This window comes from Dermacentor albipictus, chromosome 1 (assembly GCF_038994185.2).
Source record: "Dermacentor albipictus isolate Rhodes 1998 colony chromosome 1, USDA_Dalb.pri_finalv2, whole genome shotgun sequence".
NCBI classification, from domain to species: domain Eukaryota; kingdom Metazoa; phylum Arthropoda; class Arachnida; order Ixodida; family Ixodidae; genus Dermacentor; species Dermacentor albipictus.
Window position 1 is genome coordinate 129,953,031 of NC_091821.1, and position 20,813 is coordinate 129,973,843.

General features: G+C 47.6%; 1 protein-coding gene across 1 annotated transcript in view; it reads right to left on the reverse strand.

The window, feature by feature from the left end:
• The window catches only part of LOC139049835 (DNA topoisomerase I, mitochondrial-like), a 110,743-nt gene that overhangs the window by 69,438 nt on the left and 20,492 nt on the right, over nt 1-20,813 (reverse strand). Inside the window, exon 7 of the mRNA XM_070525658.1 lies at nt 5,007-5,097. Coding sequence (XP_070381759.1) covers nt 5,007-5,097 — 91 coding nt within the window. The remainder of the gene's footprint in view (nt 1-5,006; nt 5,098-20,813) is intronic.

The following is a 20,813-nucleotide window of genomic DNA, read 5'->3' on the forward strand; positions in this document are numbered from 1 at the left end:
TCAGAAAGAAACCTGGCACAGGACACACCAAGAAATATGCACTGAAAGAAAAGCAGGGCAAGATCATCAGCCATCTCGAAGGTATAGTAAATGCAGCACAAGAATTCTACATTGAACTGTACAGTACCCAAAGCAGCCATGATACTTCCATTCGCAATAGTAATGAACAGGTTACAGAGGCTCCTTCTATAACTAGTGATGAAGTTAGAAGGGCCTTGCAAGACATGAAACGGGGAAAAGCAACAGGAGAAGATGGAATACCAGTCAACTTAAGCGGGGACACGGCCCTCGAAAACCGAAAAATCGCAAAAAAGACGATTTTTGAAAAACCATATTTTTGGGTTGTATGTCTCATAAACTACCTGTTCTGCAATTATCAGCACTTAATTCAACCGCAATGTACCCCAAAAAAATGCTACTTTTGAGGCCACCGCGGCCCACAAAACACGCACAAATGCCGAAATGAAGTCAAACTTCACGCTCGCGCCATTCCCGGCCAATGCGGCCTGCCCGTGCCATCTTGGTGTCATTTTGACCGTGAACTCTTTGTCTCTGTTTTGCCGCCTTGCAAAATGGCATCGTCGGCGCAGTTGAGGTGCTACTGGTGTTTTCCCGCGATGCGATGCGCTGATTGGCCGGAGCAGTGTGTTCAAATACCGTGGGCTAAAGCGCGCCTGCCATTCGCTGCTGCGCGGGCGGCGGCAGCTGCTCCTTTTGATGCCGTGCCCGCCGCGCTCGCGTCGTTGTTGCCCCTTGCTCCGTCCGCCTCAACATGAGCTTGCGAGCTGCTCATCACCTTGCACTATCTTGTAGATTATTTTCTCAGCTTTTTTTTTCTTTGCTAGTTCTTTGCTGCACGCAATGCCGGCAACAAAGCCCAAGACAGTGCAGATGTTCGGCGCGCGGAAGCGTGATATGCGACTTGTACGAGCATCAAACTTCCAATCTTCTGCAGCAAGCGCCAACTGCGCAGACGCTTTCAGCAGCGGAACTGTGCTGTCGGCTGTCGCCAGTCGAAAATCCCGACACATTGAGTATGCCTGAAGCGGCAAGAGCTAAGTAGAAGCTCCGCAGGAGTTTTCGCGCTGCTGTCGGCTCTGTCTTGGCTGCTTCTGGCCACGCATTTGCGTTTTGTGCAGAAAAGCCGTAGCGCCATCTGCGGGCGCCGTTTTACTCATCGACGGCGCAACGTCACCATGAGACCATGAAGTCGCCACTCCTCGATCGGAGGGCGGGCGATTTGAACTGCTCCAGAGGTGCACGGATGCTTCAAAGTGCATTCTCTCTTAAAATAAGTCTCTTCTTCGCATGAAACAAGCATTTCGAGGTTTCTGGGATGGTATTTCAACAGTCTTTGTTGACTTAATATTAACTTTTAGTGTCCCTTTAACATACAATTTCGTAAAAAGTTGTCCAAAAAGCTGTAGACGAGTGGTTTGGTGAAAATGCACAAAGCGGTAAACAGGGTAAAGAAAGGGAGGAGGCACTTGCTCGATAGTTGGTGCCAATTTCAAATCACTCAAAAGTGGAGGTGGGGGGGGGGGGGGGGGCACTAGGACAGGTAGGGGAGCTAGCTTGGAATTTCATGGTAGTCTGGTTTGACCTGCAGCTCATGCTACAAGAACTGTACTGCACTTCGTGCTCCCTCCAGTACAAGCATCACACATTCTACAGTGAAATCTCGGTACAACGAACTTCAGGGGACCACGGGAAAATGTTCGTTATTCTGAAAGGTCGTTATAGTGAAAGCCCAAAAATTAGCCATAACAATAGCATTTCAGTAACGCAAGCGTCCTACCTTTGAAACCGTACCTCCTTGAACTCGTTTCTCACACAATGCACACGTGATCGTCAGACAAGGCACATTTATTTGAAATAGTCCGTGATCGTCTTCCGACGGGTGCAGCACAGACTCTGCAGCACGAACGATTCCAGACCGTCCGCATTCTTATGCACGCCTTCGGTCGCTGTGCCGCTTTTGGCTATAAATATGCGGAGTTTTTGCAAGCAGTCCAACGCATCTGTGGCCGACACGGACTCGTCGCGGTCTTCGGGTGCTGCCGTAACGTGCAGCAAGATTCTTGCTGGTGCTTAAAGATTTTCTCCTTATCCTTGAGATTCGTCGCGATCGTCGACCGCGCCACTCCACGTTCTTTAGCCACGACGGATTGTTTCTTCCCGTCTTCTATCTCGCGAAGAATCTCTACTCTCTCGCTCAAAGAAAACTGCTTTCGCTTCTTCGCCGTGGTTAGAGTTGTTGAGCTCATGGCAACGCGAACGCCGGCACGCACTTCTAACACAATAATATAACCAGAAGGAAAACAAGATGGACAGGCCTGATACAGGTGACAGCAGGCGAACAACTGAGAAAACAAGAAAAACGTGATGCGTCGTCACCGCCGCAACAGGAAAAAAAAAGGCCCACTTCAGCGTTAATTACTACTTTTTTTTTCTTCTGCCGCACCGTCTCAGGTTTTACGAGCCCATGCTCCCCGCCTCTCCACTCACAAAACCTGGTGCGTCGTTGCCTCCACAACGGAGAAGGAAAAAAAAAAGTCCCCGCCCGCATCTTTCTCCTTCCGCGCCATCTCAGGTTTTTGCGGGAAGCAAGTTGCAAGGCGGCCCGCTCTTCGCGCTGCGTCGTCTGCTAGCTTAGAGCTCCGACTGCCGTGACGGATACACTGAAATCTAAGAATCCTCGCATTTCGGGATATGAGTTCGTAGTACTGAGGTGTTGTTAAGATGACACGGAAATTAAATAACGATCGTTATTCTGAAATGTTCGTTATTCTGAAGTTCGTAGTAGTGAAATATTTTTACATTGAAACTATAAGCAGTCGGCACGGGATTTCATAAAAGTTCGTTAATCTGAAATGTTCGTTAATGTGGTGTTCGTTGTAACGGGGTTTGACTGTACACATAAATGAGCTTGCTTTTCCATTCTCAATAAACCCTTTGTTCCATTCCTCATCCTCCCGATCTCGTATTCTTCCCAAAAAAGGCAACCCTCGTAAAGAAAGCTTGGACGACGGCGTGGGCCGGCTTAGCCTCCGTGTGCTGCCCCGGTAGTGTAGGTCAGCTACCCGTTACAAAACGCACTGACAGTGTAGGCTAGAGAGCGACCATCTGTATGATGCCAGACTACGAGGCGACGACACTGAACTCCTACAGCACTACCCATAGAACTTCGCAGAAGAATAAACTGGAGAGGAGAAAAGTGCACATTGAACAACTTCACAACAGGCATGTTTCAATGTCCGTTGCAAGCAAACATGCTTGCAGCACAGACTAGAACATGGATTCTCAAAGTGGGTTCCACAGGTCCCTCCTCGAGGTTCCGTGAGCCACTGATAAATTTTCCCCGATTTTGCGCTCACCATGTGGCTAAAACGGCGAACACAAGGTGCACTCGATCCAAGGAACTTCCATTACCCATGCCCCAAGTGCTAAAAAGCACATCCCAGTGCGTAACAGAAATGGGTGAACTGCGCAATAAATCAACCCCCAGCCTCCAAAAAACGGCAGTGCGCCTAAGCTTTTCGTTTCAATCTCGGATGCCATAACTTTCCACCATGCGCATTTCTCTCTTTTCTAGATTGGTGCTGCTAGCATGTACACCGACTTCTAGTACTGTAGCTCAGCGAGTGCAGAACACCACAAATGCACAACACAAAAGAGCTAAAATGGTACCAGCGTCCAACCAAAACGAAGCAGTTGAGTCCACATTGACAGCCGCATGCCTTCAAAACTGCGTAGTCGCCATCCATGATCGTGTCGATAGCTACCGCGCTTTCGTCAGCACTTGTTGCAGCAAGCAGTAGTTTGATTTTGACTTGGTAGGTGCGTCGCCCGCTTGCCTTTAGAACTGCAAGGTTGCTGTCCATGATCGCGTCGATAGCGGACGCGGTTTCATTCTGTGACGCATTACCTATCAGTGCTGTCTCAATTCGCAACAACAAAATTCTCACGAAAGCTATTTTTTGTTTAGTTTCCCACTAATTTCGTTACTGCAAGGTTTAACCCTTTGAGTGTTAAATTTTTTTGCGATATGCGACTGCCCAGGGTCGATTTTTTTTTATTGCAAATTCCAATTCTTAGGGACTTATTTCGAAAAAATATATCTGTAAAGCGAGAAAAAAATAATTTGCGTTGGTATATGTGTACTCTTCATTCATGAGTAACAATAAAAAAGGAAATAAACTTATAATTAAAAATTTGATGCATTGTTATACACATAGTTCAAGGCTTTGAAAATATACGCACGAGAATATTTCACAACTCTCAGCTGTTCCTGCTCTTACACTAATATTTACGTCCATAGCGTAATCGAACTGCAAAGGTGCGCGCACTCAAGAAAACTGTGTGGTTATGTGCCCGTAGAAAAAGCAAAACGTGTAACAAACTTCAAATTTTCATCTTATCACCATCTAGAGACAATTAGTTTTCGCGAGTGCACCCCCAAGAGACAGCAACGGAAACGCAAGCACGGCGACATCCTTCCTATGCACACCCTTGTGAGCACTAAACGAGCAAGAAACAAACGGTAGCCCTTTGAACGATTAGTAACAATATAGCGATCAGTTTTGCAAGCGAAAGAAGCCGAAACAGCCCGCGGAACAAAACCCAAACCGTCGCCCACGCGCATACCAATGCGCGAGCAATAGTATATAGACACGTGGGAGCAAACTAGCTTTAAAACAAACCATGCAAAAAAAAAAAAACGAGAGAGGGAGACGCACAAAAAAAATTCCTTGTATTCCATAGTGCCAGCACATGACAGAAAAGAAAAAGTTCAGAAATTCGCGCTCTTAAAACGTACAGACGGCGCCATGAATATATGGCATCGAGCATTTTTGGACTTGCTTGTGGTGCCGTATTTTTACGTCATAGACCCTCAGCGGGTTAACTGTATTCCAAAAACTATGTCAAGCCTAACTGTTTTCAATCTTTTCTCAGTGTGTTTCAATACATGCGTTATACTGCACAAGAAAAAAAAGAATGCACACCTTTATATCGTCTTCATAATCACTGTCTTCAGCTTTCCGCTTCTTCTTTGCCTTTTCCTCAGACTTGCTCTTCTTTGCAGCTTTCTGTGACCTGAATTTCAAAATTCATCATGCTATTGTTAAGTGCAGATTACAGTACTACACAAGCTCACTAGCTATGTCCATACAGCAGTTTTACAATGCCACTTGCCAACATCGCTAAACTTGATAACCATATAGTGTAGTGCGACACAGTTGTCCCTTGAATGTACCGAATTCAGAGAAAATATATGCACAATTAAAACCATACTCTTTGAAAATATGTCCGATCAAGTTCACTCAGCAAAAATGCAAGCCCTGCACTCTTTGTACAGTAAAGGAACTGAGCAGCAGCTTTCTTGGTCTCCTTGTGTCAGGCAGCAAACATTTGAACGAGCTTGGCTTATCACAAAGAACAGTTAGCCAATGCGTCCAGCAAATTAGTGCATTTTAGAGGCCAGTTTGCAGATACTGCACATGCAACACAACACATTTGACCGAATGTCTGTGAGCAGAGCTTAAAGGACCACTGACAGCCAAATTTATGTTTGTGACAATGCTTTAAAGTAGGTCTGTGTCTGATAACCACGGAATGAAACCATAAATGCTCCGTGACGTATAATTACTGCTGGCGTCATTGTGATCAATTTAAACGCCACCTCAAAACGCGTGCCCAAAATGATAAGAAACGAGGACCATGCCTCGGCAGTCACAAAGGACCGGACACATGATCTCATGGGCTCAAATACCGGCGACGTTGAGGAGCTCGCAGTTGCAGAATTTGTCTGCTAATGGCAAGCATCTCGTCATCAGCATCAGAATCATGGTAGTCATAGTCAGGAGGTACAAAACAAAACCAACATCTTTTCACAACGCTGCTTTGTTACATGAACATTGTCAAATAAAGCATGTTACCGTGCATGTGACAAACACTGCACAACGGAGCACCGTTCAACAACGTACGACTGTGATGACAGCTGCGGATCGAGCCAGGTCTCCATGCTGGCTGCCGCTGCCAACAGTGCTTGCAATTCCGCCGCAGCTCCTCACTAGAGCACTTTTTTTAAACATGAAAAATGTTTGCACAATTATGTTGTGCTTTAATCAACTCACCTTTCCTCTACACTGAGGCTGGAAAGAGCAAACACAGCCGAGATGATTGGCGTGTGGTGTTCGTCAGCGGGTTAAGGGGGGAGGAGGGGATCAGAACTAACTTTTTTGTTTCTTGACAGAAAGGGCTGCAATTTGGCACACACGCTGCACATTGCAATAAAGAGACAAATCTAAAATTTCATTAGGATATCTTAATTAGTTTTTGTTTTATAAGAATTTATAAGTTCCTTGCTTGTGGAAAGCCTGGCACAGTAACGAAACATGATAGGGAGCTGGGAATACTTTGCATGTTTGCCCAGATGTCTAATCTACATCAAGACAGTGTTCGATTTTTTTTTAGTGCGCTAATAATTTTTTGCTCAACATAATATGCACATGACTGTGCTTCTCTGCATGAAGCCATGTAGTAATTGTGAAATAATTAAATAATGGAAAGATAAAGAAACATTTCAAGACTGTCTTTAAATAAAGCACAGCTTGTGGATCACAGCAAAACAAACTGGGCCAAAATCGGTCCAGCCATTGTTGTGCTACGCTTTCCACGAGCGAGGTGATGGACTAAAAAAATGCAATTGAGAAAACTGGCTGCAAAGTTTTAAAAGCACTGCAAATTTATTAAAAAGCACCAGGGCTGTAATATTTTAAATCATTGCTGTCAGGCATCTTCTTACACCGTTGCCTCATTGTTTGGTGGGCTTTGGATGCCTTCTTCAGGCGTTATTTATCCTTTTCTTGCGCCGTCTGGAGTAGTGCATGACCACCATTTTCACTGCCAGACCGAGCCTGGTATCGCAGTGTACACCCACAGAACGCTGTTGGCATCTTGGGCACAGAGTTTTAGCGATCAAAGAGTTCATCGCGGAAACAGGCATAATAATGAACTCACAGTCACAAGGGGCCGAAATTTGTTCTTGGCACTGCTGCTTCCGCTCAGTCGCGGACACTGCGCGAAGGGAGTCGCGAACGCTGCATGCCTGCGCTTCTGCAGTCACCGCTGACACAAAACGCGGCTCGAGGCGCGTCTGAATCGTGCGACGATTCGTCTGGTGAGCCTTGAGTCACCATACAGTATGTAGCTCGTCGACGGTTGGGGCTCACTTGCAGGCTGCGTGTCCCTGTCGCACGATGCATCGGAAACGCACACCGGCTCTGCCGGCGATGGAGACCTTCGACCCGCGTCGCCTCCAACAACGCGGGCTCGCTTGCCGACTCGCGCGGCCGTACGCACAGGTGCGAGAGCCTCCGTTGGCACGTCTTCCGGTGGCTTGGTTATAAATGTCGATCTCACAGTGCGATTGTCGGCTTCGCTGCTGGAATCGCACGGTGCAAGATAACGCGGCACGTTATCCGCGTGTTCAGTCGGGTTCTCCGCTTCCCCCGCTGGCCGCCGTCTTGCTCTCACCGTAGGAGGCTTGCGCTTCCGTTTTCCGAAGGCATGCTTCATTTAAAAGTTCTTTTCGAACGAGCGACGATCCATCGCTGACCTGGGAGTTTTCATAAATCCGAATTCTGCGAGTGTCAAACGAAGAAAGACGTCGGCGTGGTTTTCAAAGCAGACAACTGCGGTCCGCCATGGTTGCCAGCTTCCCCGCTGCTGCAGCAGCAACCAATGGCGAGACGCCTTTCAGTACGGCAACCAATCGGAGGCCCGCTTTCATCGCAGGGCCCGTGTGACCGCCTCTAGCAGACCCGCGCTTCTTTTGTGTTTGTGTGTTTGTTACAAGATGGCGACGACCGAAGAATTCAGAAACGGAATGGCGAAACTTCGAGCTTTCGAACGATACCAAGATGGCGGCGTTCGGTGGCGGGAAAGACGAGTTAGGGCTCCGCGAACTGCGATGATTTTACGCGATTTTAAGCCGTTTTCTCGCCCTACGCACTGATAAATTAATTTTTTTCGGCCACTTTTAGCGCGTTTTCAGTCAAACCATTTTGATACAATGTAGATTAGGCATTGCAGATACCGAAACGCGTCGTTGCCAAAAATCGATCTTTTTGGAGATTTTCGCTATCTGATCCCCGCGTCCCCCCTTAAATGCTCTCGCATCGGAGCTCCCAATCACATGTGCATTTTAGTACTGGGCGCTGCTTTGCAGAACAGGTGCAATTTCAACATAACTATTCTATTAGTTACACTTTTGTGTCATAAACAAACTGTAGTCTATCTTTGTGCCTTCGTGAACGGCAGTACAGTCGTCGACCGATTTTCCGGACTCCAAAAATTCGGACATGCCCGATTATTCGGTCAGCTTCGCGGCACTGCCATTCTCCCCATAGACCATAATGTATAACAACTGCCGAAACTTCAGACACCTTGCAACCTCTCGTCTGATTTTTCGGACACTCCTTGAGCCAACTTGATCGAGAGCACCATGCACTGACCCTGACCGGTGCATGGTTCGACTTGCTGAACGCCATTTTTGTTTTGAACGGAGCCTTTCTGCTGCCCCACAAAGTGGTGCTACTGGAAATCCCCGCTCATCATCATCGTTTCTGCCTGGTTCGATAGAGTGGCTCTACAGCAGTTCCGGTTTCAGCTTAGTAAGCCATGCCAAGACAATCCAGCAGCTGATTTGTTTCTTCGCGAACGACGCTGCGAGCACGTTTTTCGTTTTTCGTTTGTGCGACTGGTGTCGGCACGGTGGTGTTTGCGTTGTGTGCTGTGTCGAGGTTTCGGTGATCCAACGCGGCATGCGGAAACGTCGCGTCAATTGTCTAATGGCGCCGACAGTGCCCGCGCAGACTGTGCTGGGGAATGCCGGCAAGCGGGTACCGGGAGGCCTAAGATTTGTCGCCTTCTGATGTGCTCCCTACTGACGCGGAAAATGTTCTGCCGAGACCTGCGTAGCGGTTGCATTGCCATTCCGGACACCGTCTCATTTGACAGTTTCATAGGTGCTGACACTGCTGTATTGACATGTGCAGAACTCGACGACGGCGAGATCATTCGTCGGGTTTCTGCTGCACCGCCGGACGATGAAGATGACGCACCATGTGCTACGCTGCCGTCGCATGCGGAGCATGTACAAGCAGTGACTGTGCTTTCAGCCGCCTATAGTGACCGTACGACCCTCTCCGAGATTCAGGCTTATCTGATTGCGCGTAAACGGAACAGCGTGCAACGGCGCATTTACGATTTCTTCCAAGTCTACTGCCGAGCCCGAATAAGTGCGTGGAAATAAAGGATTTCATTTTTTTTTTCTTAATCTGCTTTTTCAGACACCCGTTTATTCGGACATTTTCGCAGTCCCCGTGAAGTCCGAATAAACGGTCGGCGACTGTACACACAAATGCCTCGGCTGAGCTAATTGACCGGCAAATAACTGATCTGGCGCCGGTGCGGCTCTGCTGTAGATCTCACGGTGCCTGCAGAAGTTGGATGTCCATAAGTCATCCAATCCAAAGCCACATCTTGTTGGTGCTTGGAAATTGACTGTGTGCAATACAGTCAAACCTTGATATACTGAATACGGATATATCGAATTATTGCGTATATCGAACACTCTCTATATTATCTAAAAAATCGCATGCATATTTAATTTTTTATTTCGGACAGGGTTGGACGTAAAATGCATATATCAAACTCCGCTACCCCAGACCACGTGCACTCTGTTCACAGGCACCCTTGAAGGTAGCGGTGGCATGATGGGAGTTCCAGACTGCGGCGCACTATAGCTGCACGCATCGATCGAGCCAAGGGCGTCCAACCGAGGGCGGCCAACCCGCCACGCACGTGGCGGGTTGGCTAGTTCAACAACGTCAATGACGCATTGCATTTGCGCACTGACCACCTCGGTGCCGCATTCGGTGCTGCACTCAGCGCCTGTCGCGCCTTGCAAGGACTGGCGGTTTGCATCCACAATTATGCGCGACAGCGCGCGTTCACTGGGCTCACTCATAGATGCCTTGGCAGACGCCATTTAATACTTTGTTATTGACAAATTGACATAAACGAGAAGAAAGGGGGCTAACCGGGGAGCCCAATATTTCATATCATAAAAAGCCAACAAACACGGACACCATGGACAACATAGGGGAAATTACTTGTGCTTAATAAATGAAATAATGAAACGATAAAATAAAGTGGATGAAAAACAACTTGCTGCAAATGGGGAACTATCTTACAACCTTCGCACGGGATTGTTCCCTACTGCTGCAACTTACTGTGAGGTAGAGTATAGTCGATCCAGTGGTCATTGGCTGTGCCAAAACCATGGGACAAGCCAAGCCACTAAGTTGTAAAGGCTGCATTTATGGCTTGTCGCGCAAGTTCTGCATGTCGAACATTTGTTCCTTCACGTGTAAAACAGTGATGTGATTCTGTGCAACTTATGATCGCCATTATGATGTAATGCCGCCCTTGATTTCTGTGCCAACGACAGCAGTGATTAAGTGAGAGAAGTGCCAAACAATTATTGTTGTAAAGAAACTAGCAACCATTCGGCTATCAGAGTGCGGTCCACTTCTTTCTGATTTGAACGAAGTGGCGTACGCACGCGGCGGCTTGGCTAGTTCGACAACATCAACGACGCATTGCATTTGTCGCAATGACTCCTCGGTGCCACACTCTACACCTGCGGAGCCTCACGAGGGCTGACGGTTTGCAACAACGACACGCGACGGCACGTTTCACTGGGCTCACTCATAGACGTCTTGGCAGACGCCACTTAATACTTTGTTACTGAAAGTGTTTCAAAATGCTTCGATTGACTGACGTGGAGATCGCAGCAGAAGTAGCGGCCAAATGAAGACGCTGCCGAGGTTGATCCCGCAAGCGCTGATGTTTCCCGGCTCCCGACTTCATTTGAGGCTACAGCTGCTTTGGTCCTTGTATGCCACTACTGCGGCACAATAGAAGGCACCGGCCTATCGCTTGTTGATTGTTTAGACTATGTTGAGGACTCCGTTTATAATGGGACACTAACAGCAAATATTTAATTAAGTCAAGCTAAAGCGGCAGATTAGTGCTCGTAAGGCAACAATATTATCGCGAACAGAGCCTTAATAATCGAGAAATTGAGGTAAATGCTGGATATGCTTAGAGACTTTCCAGGGACATTCAAGCACTTGCCCGATGACAAAAGCACTTCTCACTAGTACTCAAACATTCATTGCGAAAAACAACCTTGTATTATAAGACGAAATAAAATACTACTTGTCCAGTTCTATTTCATTCTTTAGAAAAAAAGAACTCATTGAAATTACCCTGGACAATGAATGATGAGGGCAATCGAAAAGTTTCATTTTCGCTCGACTCCATGCCACCCATGCTTTCGTGCTTCATTAGTTTTATCGCGTAGAGCTGCGCTGGTTTTACTGGCTCACGAAACTCACACAAACTGCCAGCATAAGAGAATTCAACTTCCAATTGATGTCTCGGGATGCTCGACTTCTACCCAAACAGTCTACACCTCCTGACCAAAAAGAAGTTGCAGTGGCTCTGCCTTGGCTCAGTAGTGCCATCTGTCAGGCGGGCTATTACTCACTGACAGCAGCAAGGGATGGGATGGCATATGCAACGTCACCACTCCCCCAGTTGGGTGGCGGGAAATTTGAATTTTGAAAAAGGCATTCAGACCCTTCAGATGTAATTGTCTTATTAACTAACCCCCGTATGCAGAGATGCAACTTAAGGGGGGATGAGGGTCTTGAAAACTTTTTTTTTATTTCTTAACGTATCTTCCTGAAAATTCGCATGCAGATATATCTTTCAATGCTGATTCCAAATATATATTCAGATTTGATATATCCCATTTAGAAATGAAGATATCGCAAAATAACTTATCCCACATAGGTCTTTTGTTACGGGCCATTATGGTAATTTCTTAATTAAAAAAACTAGTTTTAAAGAATAGCTGTCATTTCCAAGGACCTACTGCACATCCTAAAGCTAAAGAAATTTTTTAAAAGTCATCATATAGGTCATGAATGAATATCAAAGTAGGAAGAAAAAAACAATGCAGGAGTAATTAGCTTACACCTGACCTAATTGCTAGTCTATTTGGTTTAATGAAAAATGGAAAGCTTTAGGATGCAGCTGAGGTTTCACTGAAAAAAATGATACCTAATTCAATAAAATCAGTTGATGCAAACATTATGAAAAGTTCCGTAAGGCAAAGGCATTTGATCGAAAAAGCAAAGCTGAGAAAATTGCATTCAAAGTTTTGCTTACTCTGCCACTTTTGTTTACCTATCACATGGAAAAATTTAATGCTTTAGCATGCAGCCCAGTCATTACTGAACACAATAACACCAAACTCACAGAAATCTGTTCATGTAAAGATTGTGAAAACTTCTGTATTGCGTTGGCCTTTGACAAAAAAAAAGCTCAAAAAGTCACCTGCTATTTTCTATGAATCTGCCACACATTCACAAAAGTCCTGGGCAGTAGTCCTGGGTTCTGTCAGGCTTGTGTTTCTTGGGCATCCTCTTCTTCACCTTTTCAGCGTTGGTGTGACTTTTATCAGACCTGCACAGCCTCTGCTTATCTTTCTCAAGGCTCCTACGAATGAGGCAGCTCCCAGGACTGTAACCAAGCTGTGCTGCAACAGCTCTGCTGGTTGCTGCCATTCCTTGGTTGAAGCGAGAAACTGCTTCTGCAACAGCTCTTTCAACAGCCAGCAAAGAGTCATGCGTGTTCTTGGAGCTTTGGCTCCAAATGACAGAGTGTAGGCACTCAATGGCGTTCTGTGTCATGCCATCTTTGCAGCGCTCCAAGAGGGCCTCGTCGCCCAGCCTTGCAAAGATTGGCTCAAGAGCAGTGCGAACGTGGCCTGGCAGAGGGTTTTTGTGTGGTGACGGCTCCACTTGGTTCGCCAAAGCACGATTGAAGGCACACCACGAATCAACCCCTTGAGGACAGCAACTGTGGTCTGGGGCTTCATCTGTCGAGGTCATGTGCAACAGCGTGGCATGCACTGCCTTTTTCATGCCTGCAACGTCGTGGCTGTGGCTCCGCAAGGCATACCCATAGTAGTTTGTAATTTTCTTTATCTTATCTTGGGTGAGGTTGCCCTTTCCGCCAAGAGATTCTCCTTGTGCCTTCTTCTTCTCCACCAAGTTGCGAAGAGCCGTCCCCATCCGCTTGTGGACATGGTTCAAGCAGTCTTTCTTTTCAATGGATATATATCCATACACTTCTCCTGAGGTCAATGCATGAAAGGTGCGGCTATCACCATCAGAAAGTATAGTTGTGTACCGCAACCCATTTTTTTCCAGAGACCTGTTGAACAAAATGATAGCTGCTTCAGTCTCCATCCGGCCGGCATTGCAGTCGATGTTTTTCATGCACTTGTGGTTCATAGCCCAGTCACCGTACCCATCATCACTGGGATCAGGTGCCCCTTGGCACCCACGACAGTACCTCGAGAGCACAACGTGGTCCAGTACTAGGCCAGTGTATAGCTCTATGATGCAGCCTACTGCAATATTTGAATTGTGACCACGTGTTTTCCATGTGCCATCAAATATGACATCTACATTTCCTGGTGGATTCAGGAAGTTCTTGTACATGTCCTTCACCACTTTGACGCTTGCTGCTTCTGTAGCAGTAGCTACTGCCTGGCAAGCTTTCACCATGGTGTCCATATGCCCCCTGAAAGTCTTGTGGTGAAGTCCTCGGTGAGAGAGGTTCATGGTGGCACAAAAATCTGCTAGGGCAGTCGCTCCCTTGCCTATACTTTGAATTCCCTTCATTGCCCGCAAATTGACTTCAAAGGGCGTGATGTTGGATTTCCCGGGCACTCATGGCGACGAGAAGTGCCGCTCGGCGAAATCGCAATTTGAGCATGTGAGCTCCAACTTCACTGCTAGGCCGTATTCTCTCTCACTGCACTTTGCGAGTTGGAGAGTGGTCATCCCACACTTGCTGCAGCTTGTGGACACAAACATCTTCTTTAGCACTGAGAGATCAACGATGATGTACTCTGTGCCGCGATCGTCATCTTCACTTGCTGTGCCGACGTTCATTAGCTCGAACTTGCGGGAAGTCGCGGACTGCTTCGCCAATGAAGTTTTAACGTTGTCTGCGTAATTTTCGCGCCCCGCGCACTCCGCCTCCGTGAAAAACACCGTGTCGAAGCGTTGAGCACGCGAGCTCGGTTCAGCCGCGTCCGTCGGCACCGAAGCGGCGTGCGGAAACGCCGAAGTCAACGTTAGGCTTAGGTCAGCCGGCTCGGCCGCTTCCGACGACACGGAATCCGAAGCGACTTGCAGCGTCTCAAAAGTTGGCATTTTCGACGGGCTTAGTCCAGGCGCATCCACCGGCACTGCACAGACTTGCGGTAACGAAGTTGACACTGATCGGCACTGTCCAGCCGCGTCCACAGGCGAAGCTAGCGTCGACGGGGTTTGTTCAGCCGCGTCCACCGGCGAAGCTGTTGTTGGCGAGCTCAGTCCTGCCGCATCCACCAAGGGCACAGCAGCTTGCGGCATCACCGAAGCTGTAGTTCTCGACGATGTAGCGCTGTTCTTATTCCATGCGCGTCTCTTTTTGCCGACTGCTTTTCGCGTGCTTGCTTTCAAGCGCGCGTCTCGCGCCATCGTGACACGCGGAACAAAGCCACCAGGCACGCAAAAGCAAGAAATTCGTGGTTAAAAGAAGCGACCCAATAGCCAAAATATCTAGAAGAACGATAAAGAAAAAGGCAGAACGAAAAATACTAGGAAACAAAGAGGAGCTCGAAAAATGACGTGCGTCCAGGCGAAAGCAGACGACGTGAAGGAGTCGGACAACGCGGCCGCGGAAGGCGAAGCATACGTCACGGCCAATCAGAGGGCTGCGCCTCGAGGAGGCGCCCGGTTCACCCAATCAGCGGCTGTCTCGCGACGATTTCCCGCTTGAGAACGGGTGCCAATCCCTCCGCTGCACGAGGGTCTACAGCGTGCCGAGGGGCGCCAGAATGGAGAGCGGGAAACCAGCTTTCAAACGAGACCAAGATGGCGCCGATCGGTACGCGTCGCGCGGAGCTACGGCAGCTTGAAAATGAGGCAAATCTTCGCGCTTGGCGTTCAATTTCGGCTCACCGACGTTTATAAATTACCGTTTATTTTATACTTCGAGTAGGAATTGCGCCATAATATTTTGTAGAGGCATAGTTGGGACATTAAGGACTTCAAAAACGCAATTTTTGAAAATTGCCATTTTTGACCATTTTTCGCGATTTCAAGACCCGCGTCCCCCCTTAAGTCGAAGCACATGCTTGACTTGATTTAGATGACGCCTGGCGTTAACGTGCCCAAAGACGCTCACTGCGTTTCCTTCGGCACGTTCCCGATAGGCGTCACTCGGATCAAGTCAAGCATGTGCTTCGACTTAAGTTGCATCTCTGCATACGGGGGTAAGTCTTTTCTTGGTGCGAAACAAGCATTGCAAGGTTTCCGAAATGGTATTTAAACAGTCCATGTTGACTTAGTATTTGCCTTTAGTGTCCTTTTAAGCACGGGGCTGTCAATAAAAAGCAGGCTATACAGCCGCAGTACCTTTAGTCAAATAAATACTTTGGGTGAAGCTTCGAGTGAGTATTTATTGCACCACTATTGGGGCACGATCGGGGATCGTTGTTCGGAGCATGCGTTTGGTTTTGCCGCACGCGATTGGCCTAGGCTGCGCAGACTTTGCGTGGCTGACGAAGTCGGCGCGACGTAGGCCAATTGCATGCGGAGTAACCAAACGCACGCTCCAAACAACGATCCTCAGTCGCACCCTTGGTTCTTTGATTTGCAGAAGTTTTTGATGCATTTTTTTATGAATTTTATATACTGAATTCTGGCTCTATCGAACTATTTCACGGTCACCGCACTGTTAAATATATTGAGGAGTGACTGTAGTTGGTACAAGCTGGACACCTGATCATACCGATGTGTCTTGCAAGCAGACAAAAAACTATACATGGAAGCAAGGAAGCAGCGTACACGTACATATCCCATGCTCCACATAAGTGTCCATGTTTATGACGTTGACAATATTCACAAAGCCTACAAAGTCTCACGGAGCTCGAGCAGCCACAAAACAAGTCATATTCATGACAATGTCGCGAGACACTGCAAGCTCAGATGAGCATTCCCGCTTGGCTTAAAATTGTACAGTAAAACCTCATTGATTAAGAAAATAAATTCAGACTCATTCTCTGCTTCTGGCAGGCATATGCTTTTAATGCAATTAATCTTTCGTTTTTCGTACGTATTTGGCCACACATCAGTTAATTCGGACAACTCTCGGAGCTCAGTGAGCACTGCAAAGGTACGACACAAAAGCGCAAAGGTGACAGCAGTGTGCAACCAAAATGAAGCGGCACAGTCCCCATCGCCATAGTTCTCAGTGGATATAGTAAGTGAATGACGGCAACGGGGAAATGCTTCCTGTCGATTGATGCCTCTCTCCTTGCATTTACCACCGCACAGATGACCACCTGCCTTCATAATTATGTAGTCCACAGCGGTTGTGCCAAAGAGTAGTTTCATTTTGAATCTGTGCACACGTTGGCTGCATGCCTTCAGAATTGCAAGATCGCCATCCATGGCCACGTTGATAGTGGCTGTGGTTTTGTTTGCAGCGGTTGTGGCAAACAGTTTCATTTTGACTCAGTACGTGCGTCGGCTGCATGTCTTCATTAAGCGTAGTCACCATCCATGATCACCTCAATAGGGACTACGGTTTCGTCCACAGTTTTTGCAGCGAATGGTAGTGTTGTTTTGACTCTGTGCATGCGTCGGCCACGTGCCTCTGAACCGCAAGGTTTCCAGCTATCATTGCATCGATAGCAGCTACTGTTTTGTCCACAGCAGTTGCAGAAAACAATTGTTTCGTTCTGGCTCTGCGCAAAGCTGCCAAGAGTGCTGGCTACATCACGATGGACAGGCAATCTGTTGGCGACCAGCTCAATACCGAAAAAATAATCAGGATGTGCACACGAAATTGAAAAGCTTGTCTCAGATGAAGGTGTGCACCACAGTCACACTGCGAAAGAAGTCTCAATATCTTTGCCGCTGCAAGACACGATGACAAGGATTGCAGCTTCCGCAGTGCTTTTGTACGAAATAGAGATGGGATTTGCTCATTCATTAAGTAAAAGCATGTTGACATGGTAAGTGTTTCTTGATACATTCGATAATTTGACATTCGGTTGATCTGGACACTTGTTTGTCCCATGAAATTATAACTAATGAGGATTTACTGATATTAAAATTTTCTAGGCAATGGTTGCCATTAAGGGGGGACGCGGGTCTTGAAATCGCGAAAAATGGTCAAAAATGGCAATTTTCAAAAATTGCGTTTTTGAAGTCCTTAATGTCCCAACTATGCCTCTACAAAATATTATGGCGCAATTTCTACTCGAAGTATAAAATAAACGGTAATTTATAAACGTCGGTGAGCCGAAATTGAACGCCAAGCGCGAAGATTTGCCTCATTTTCAAGCTGCCGTAGCTCCGCGCGACGCGTACCGATCGGCGCCATCTTGGTCTCGTTTGAAAGCTGGTTTCCCGCTCTCCATTCTGGCGCCCCTCGGCACGCTGTAGACCCTCGTGCAGCGGAGGGATTGGCACCCGTTCTCAAGCGGGAAATCGTCGCGAGACAGCCGCTGATTGGGTGAACCGGGCGCCTCCTCGAGGCGCAGCCCTCTGATTGGCCGTGACGTATGCTTCGCCTTCCGCGGCCGCGTTGTCCGACTCCTTCACGTCGTCTGCTTTCGCCTGGACGCACGTCATTTTTCGAGCTCCTCTTTGTTTCCTAGTATTTTTCGTTCTGCCTTTTTCTTTATCGTTCTTCTAGATATTTTGGCTATTGGGTCGCTTCTTTTAACCACGAATTTCTTGCTTTTGCGTGCCTGGTGGCTTTGTTCCGCGTGTCACGATGGCGCGAGACGCGCGCTTGAAAGCAAGCACGCGAAAAGCAGTCGGCAAAAAGAGACGCGCATGGAATAAGAACAGCGCTACATCGTCGAGAACTACAGCTTCGGTGATGCCGCAAGCTGCTGTGCCCTTGGTGGATGCGGCAGGACTGAGCTCGCCAACAACAGCTTCGCCGGTGGACGCGGCTGAACAAACCCCGTCGACGCTAGCTTCGCCTGTGGACGCGGCTGGACAGTGCCGATCAGTGTCAACTTCGTTACCGCAAGTCTGTGCAGTGCCGGTGGATGCGCCTGGACTAAGCCCGTCGAAAATGCCAACTTTTGAGACGCTGCAAGTCGCTTCGGATTCCGTGTCGTCGGAAGCGGCCGAGCCGGCTGACCTAAGCCTAACGTTGACTTCGGCGTTTCCGCACGCCGCTTCGGTGCCGACGGACGCGGCTGAACCGAGCTCGCGTGCTCAACGCTTCGACACGGTGTTTTTCACGGAGGCGGAGTGCGCGGGGCGCGAAAATTACGCAGACAACGTTAAAACTTCATTGGCGAAGCAGTCCGCGACTTCCCGCAAGTTCGAGCTAATGAACGTCGGCACAGCAAGTGAAGATGACGATCGCGGCACAGAGTACATCATCGTTGATCTCTCAGTGCTAAAGAAGATGTTTGTGTCCACAAGCTGCAGCAAGTGTGGGATGACCACTCTCCAACTCGCAAAGTGCAGTGAGAGAGAATACGGCCTAGCAGTGAAGTTGGAGCTCACATGCTCAAATTGCGATTTCGCCGAGCGGCACTTCTCGTCGCCATGAGTGCCCGGGAAATCCAACATCACGCCCTTTGAAGTCAATTTGCGGGCAATGAAGGGAATTCAAAGTATAGGCAAGGGAGCGACTGCCCTAGCAGATTTTTGTGCCACCATGAACCTCTCTCACCGAGGACTTCACCACAAGACTTTCAGGGGGCATATGGACACCATGGTGAAAGCTTGCCAGGCAGTAGCTACTGCTACAGAAGCAGCAAGCGTCAAAGTGGTGAAGGACATGTACAAGAACTTCCTGAATCCACCAGGAAATGTAGATGTCATATTTGATGGCACATGGAAAACACGTGGTCACAATTCAAATATTGCAGTAGGCTGCATCATAGAGCTATACACTGGCCTAGTACTGGACCACGTTGTGCTCTCGAGGTACTGTCGTGGGTGCCAAGGGGCACCTGATCCCAGTGATGATGGGTACGGTGACTGGGCTATGAACCACAAGTGCATGAAAAACATCGACTGCAATGCCGGCCGGATGGAGACTGAAGCAGCTATCATTTTGTTCAACAGGTCTCTGGAAAAAAATGGGTTGCGGTACACAACTATACTTTCTGATGGTGATAGCCGCACCTTTCATGCATTGACCTCAGGAGAAGTGTATGGATATATATCCATTGAAAAGAAAGACTGCTTGAACCATGTCCACAAGCGGATGGGGACGGCTCTTCGCAACTTGGTGGAGAAGAAGAAGGCACAAGGAGAATCTCTTGGCGGAAAGGGCAACCTCACCCAAGATAAGATAAAGAAAATTACAAACTACTATGGGTATGCCTTGCGGAGCCACAGCCACGACGTTGCAGGCATGAAAAAGGCAGTGCATGCCACGCTGTTGCACATGACCTCGACAGATGAAGCCCCAGACCACAGTTGCTGTCCTCAAGGGGTTGATTCGTGGTGTGCCTTCAATCGTGCTTTGGCGAACCAAGTGGAGCCGTCACCACACAAAAACCCTCTGCCAGGCCACGTTCGCACTGCTCTTGAGCCAATCTTTGCAAGGCTGGGCGACGAGGCCCTCTTGGAGCGCTGCAAAGATGGCATGACACAGAACGCCATTGAGTGCCTACACTCTGTCATTTGGAGCCAAAGCTCCAAGAACACGCATGACTCTTTGCTGGCTGTTGAAAGAGCTGTTGCAGAAGCAGTTTCTCGCTTCAACCAAGGAATGGCAGCAACCAGCAGAGCTGTTGCAGCACAGCTTGGTTACAGTCCTGGGAGCTGCCTCATTCGTAGGAGCCTTGAGAAAGATAAGCAGAGGCTGTGCAGGTCTGATAAAAGTCACACCAACGCTGAAAAGGTGAAGAAGAGGATGCCCAAGAAACACAAGCCTGACAGAACCCAGGACTACTGCCCAGGACTTTTGTGAATGTGTGGCAGATTCATAGAAAATAGCAGGTGACTTTTTGAGCTTTTTTTTTGTCAAAGGCCAACGCAATACAGAAGTTTTCACAATCTTTACATGAACAGATTTCTGTGAGTTTGGTGTTATTGTGTTCAGTAATGACTGGGCTGCATGCTAAAGCATTAAATTTTTCCATGTGATAGGTAAACAAAAGTGGCAGAGTAAGCAAAACTTTGAATGCAATTTTCTCAGCTTTGCTTTTTCGATCAAATGCCTTTGCCTTACGGAACTTTTCATAATGTTTGCATCAACTGATTTTATTGAATTAGGTATCATTTTTTTCAGTGAAACCTCAGCTGCATCCTAAAGCTTTCCATTTTTCATTAAACCAAATAGACTAGCAATTAGGTCAGGTGTAAGCTAATTACTCCTGCATTGTTTTTTTCTTCCTACTTTGATATTCATTCATGACCTATATGATGACTTTTAAAAAATTTCTTTAGCTTTAGGATGTGCAGTAGGTCCTTGGAAATGACAGCTATTCTTTAAAACTAGTTTTTTTAATTAAGAAATTACCATAATGGCCCGTAACAAAAGACCTATGTGGGATAAGTTATTTTGCGATATCTTCATTTCTAAATGGGATATATCAAATCTGAATATATATTTGGAATCAG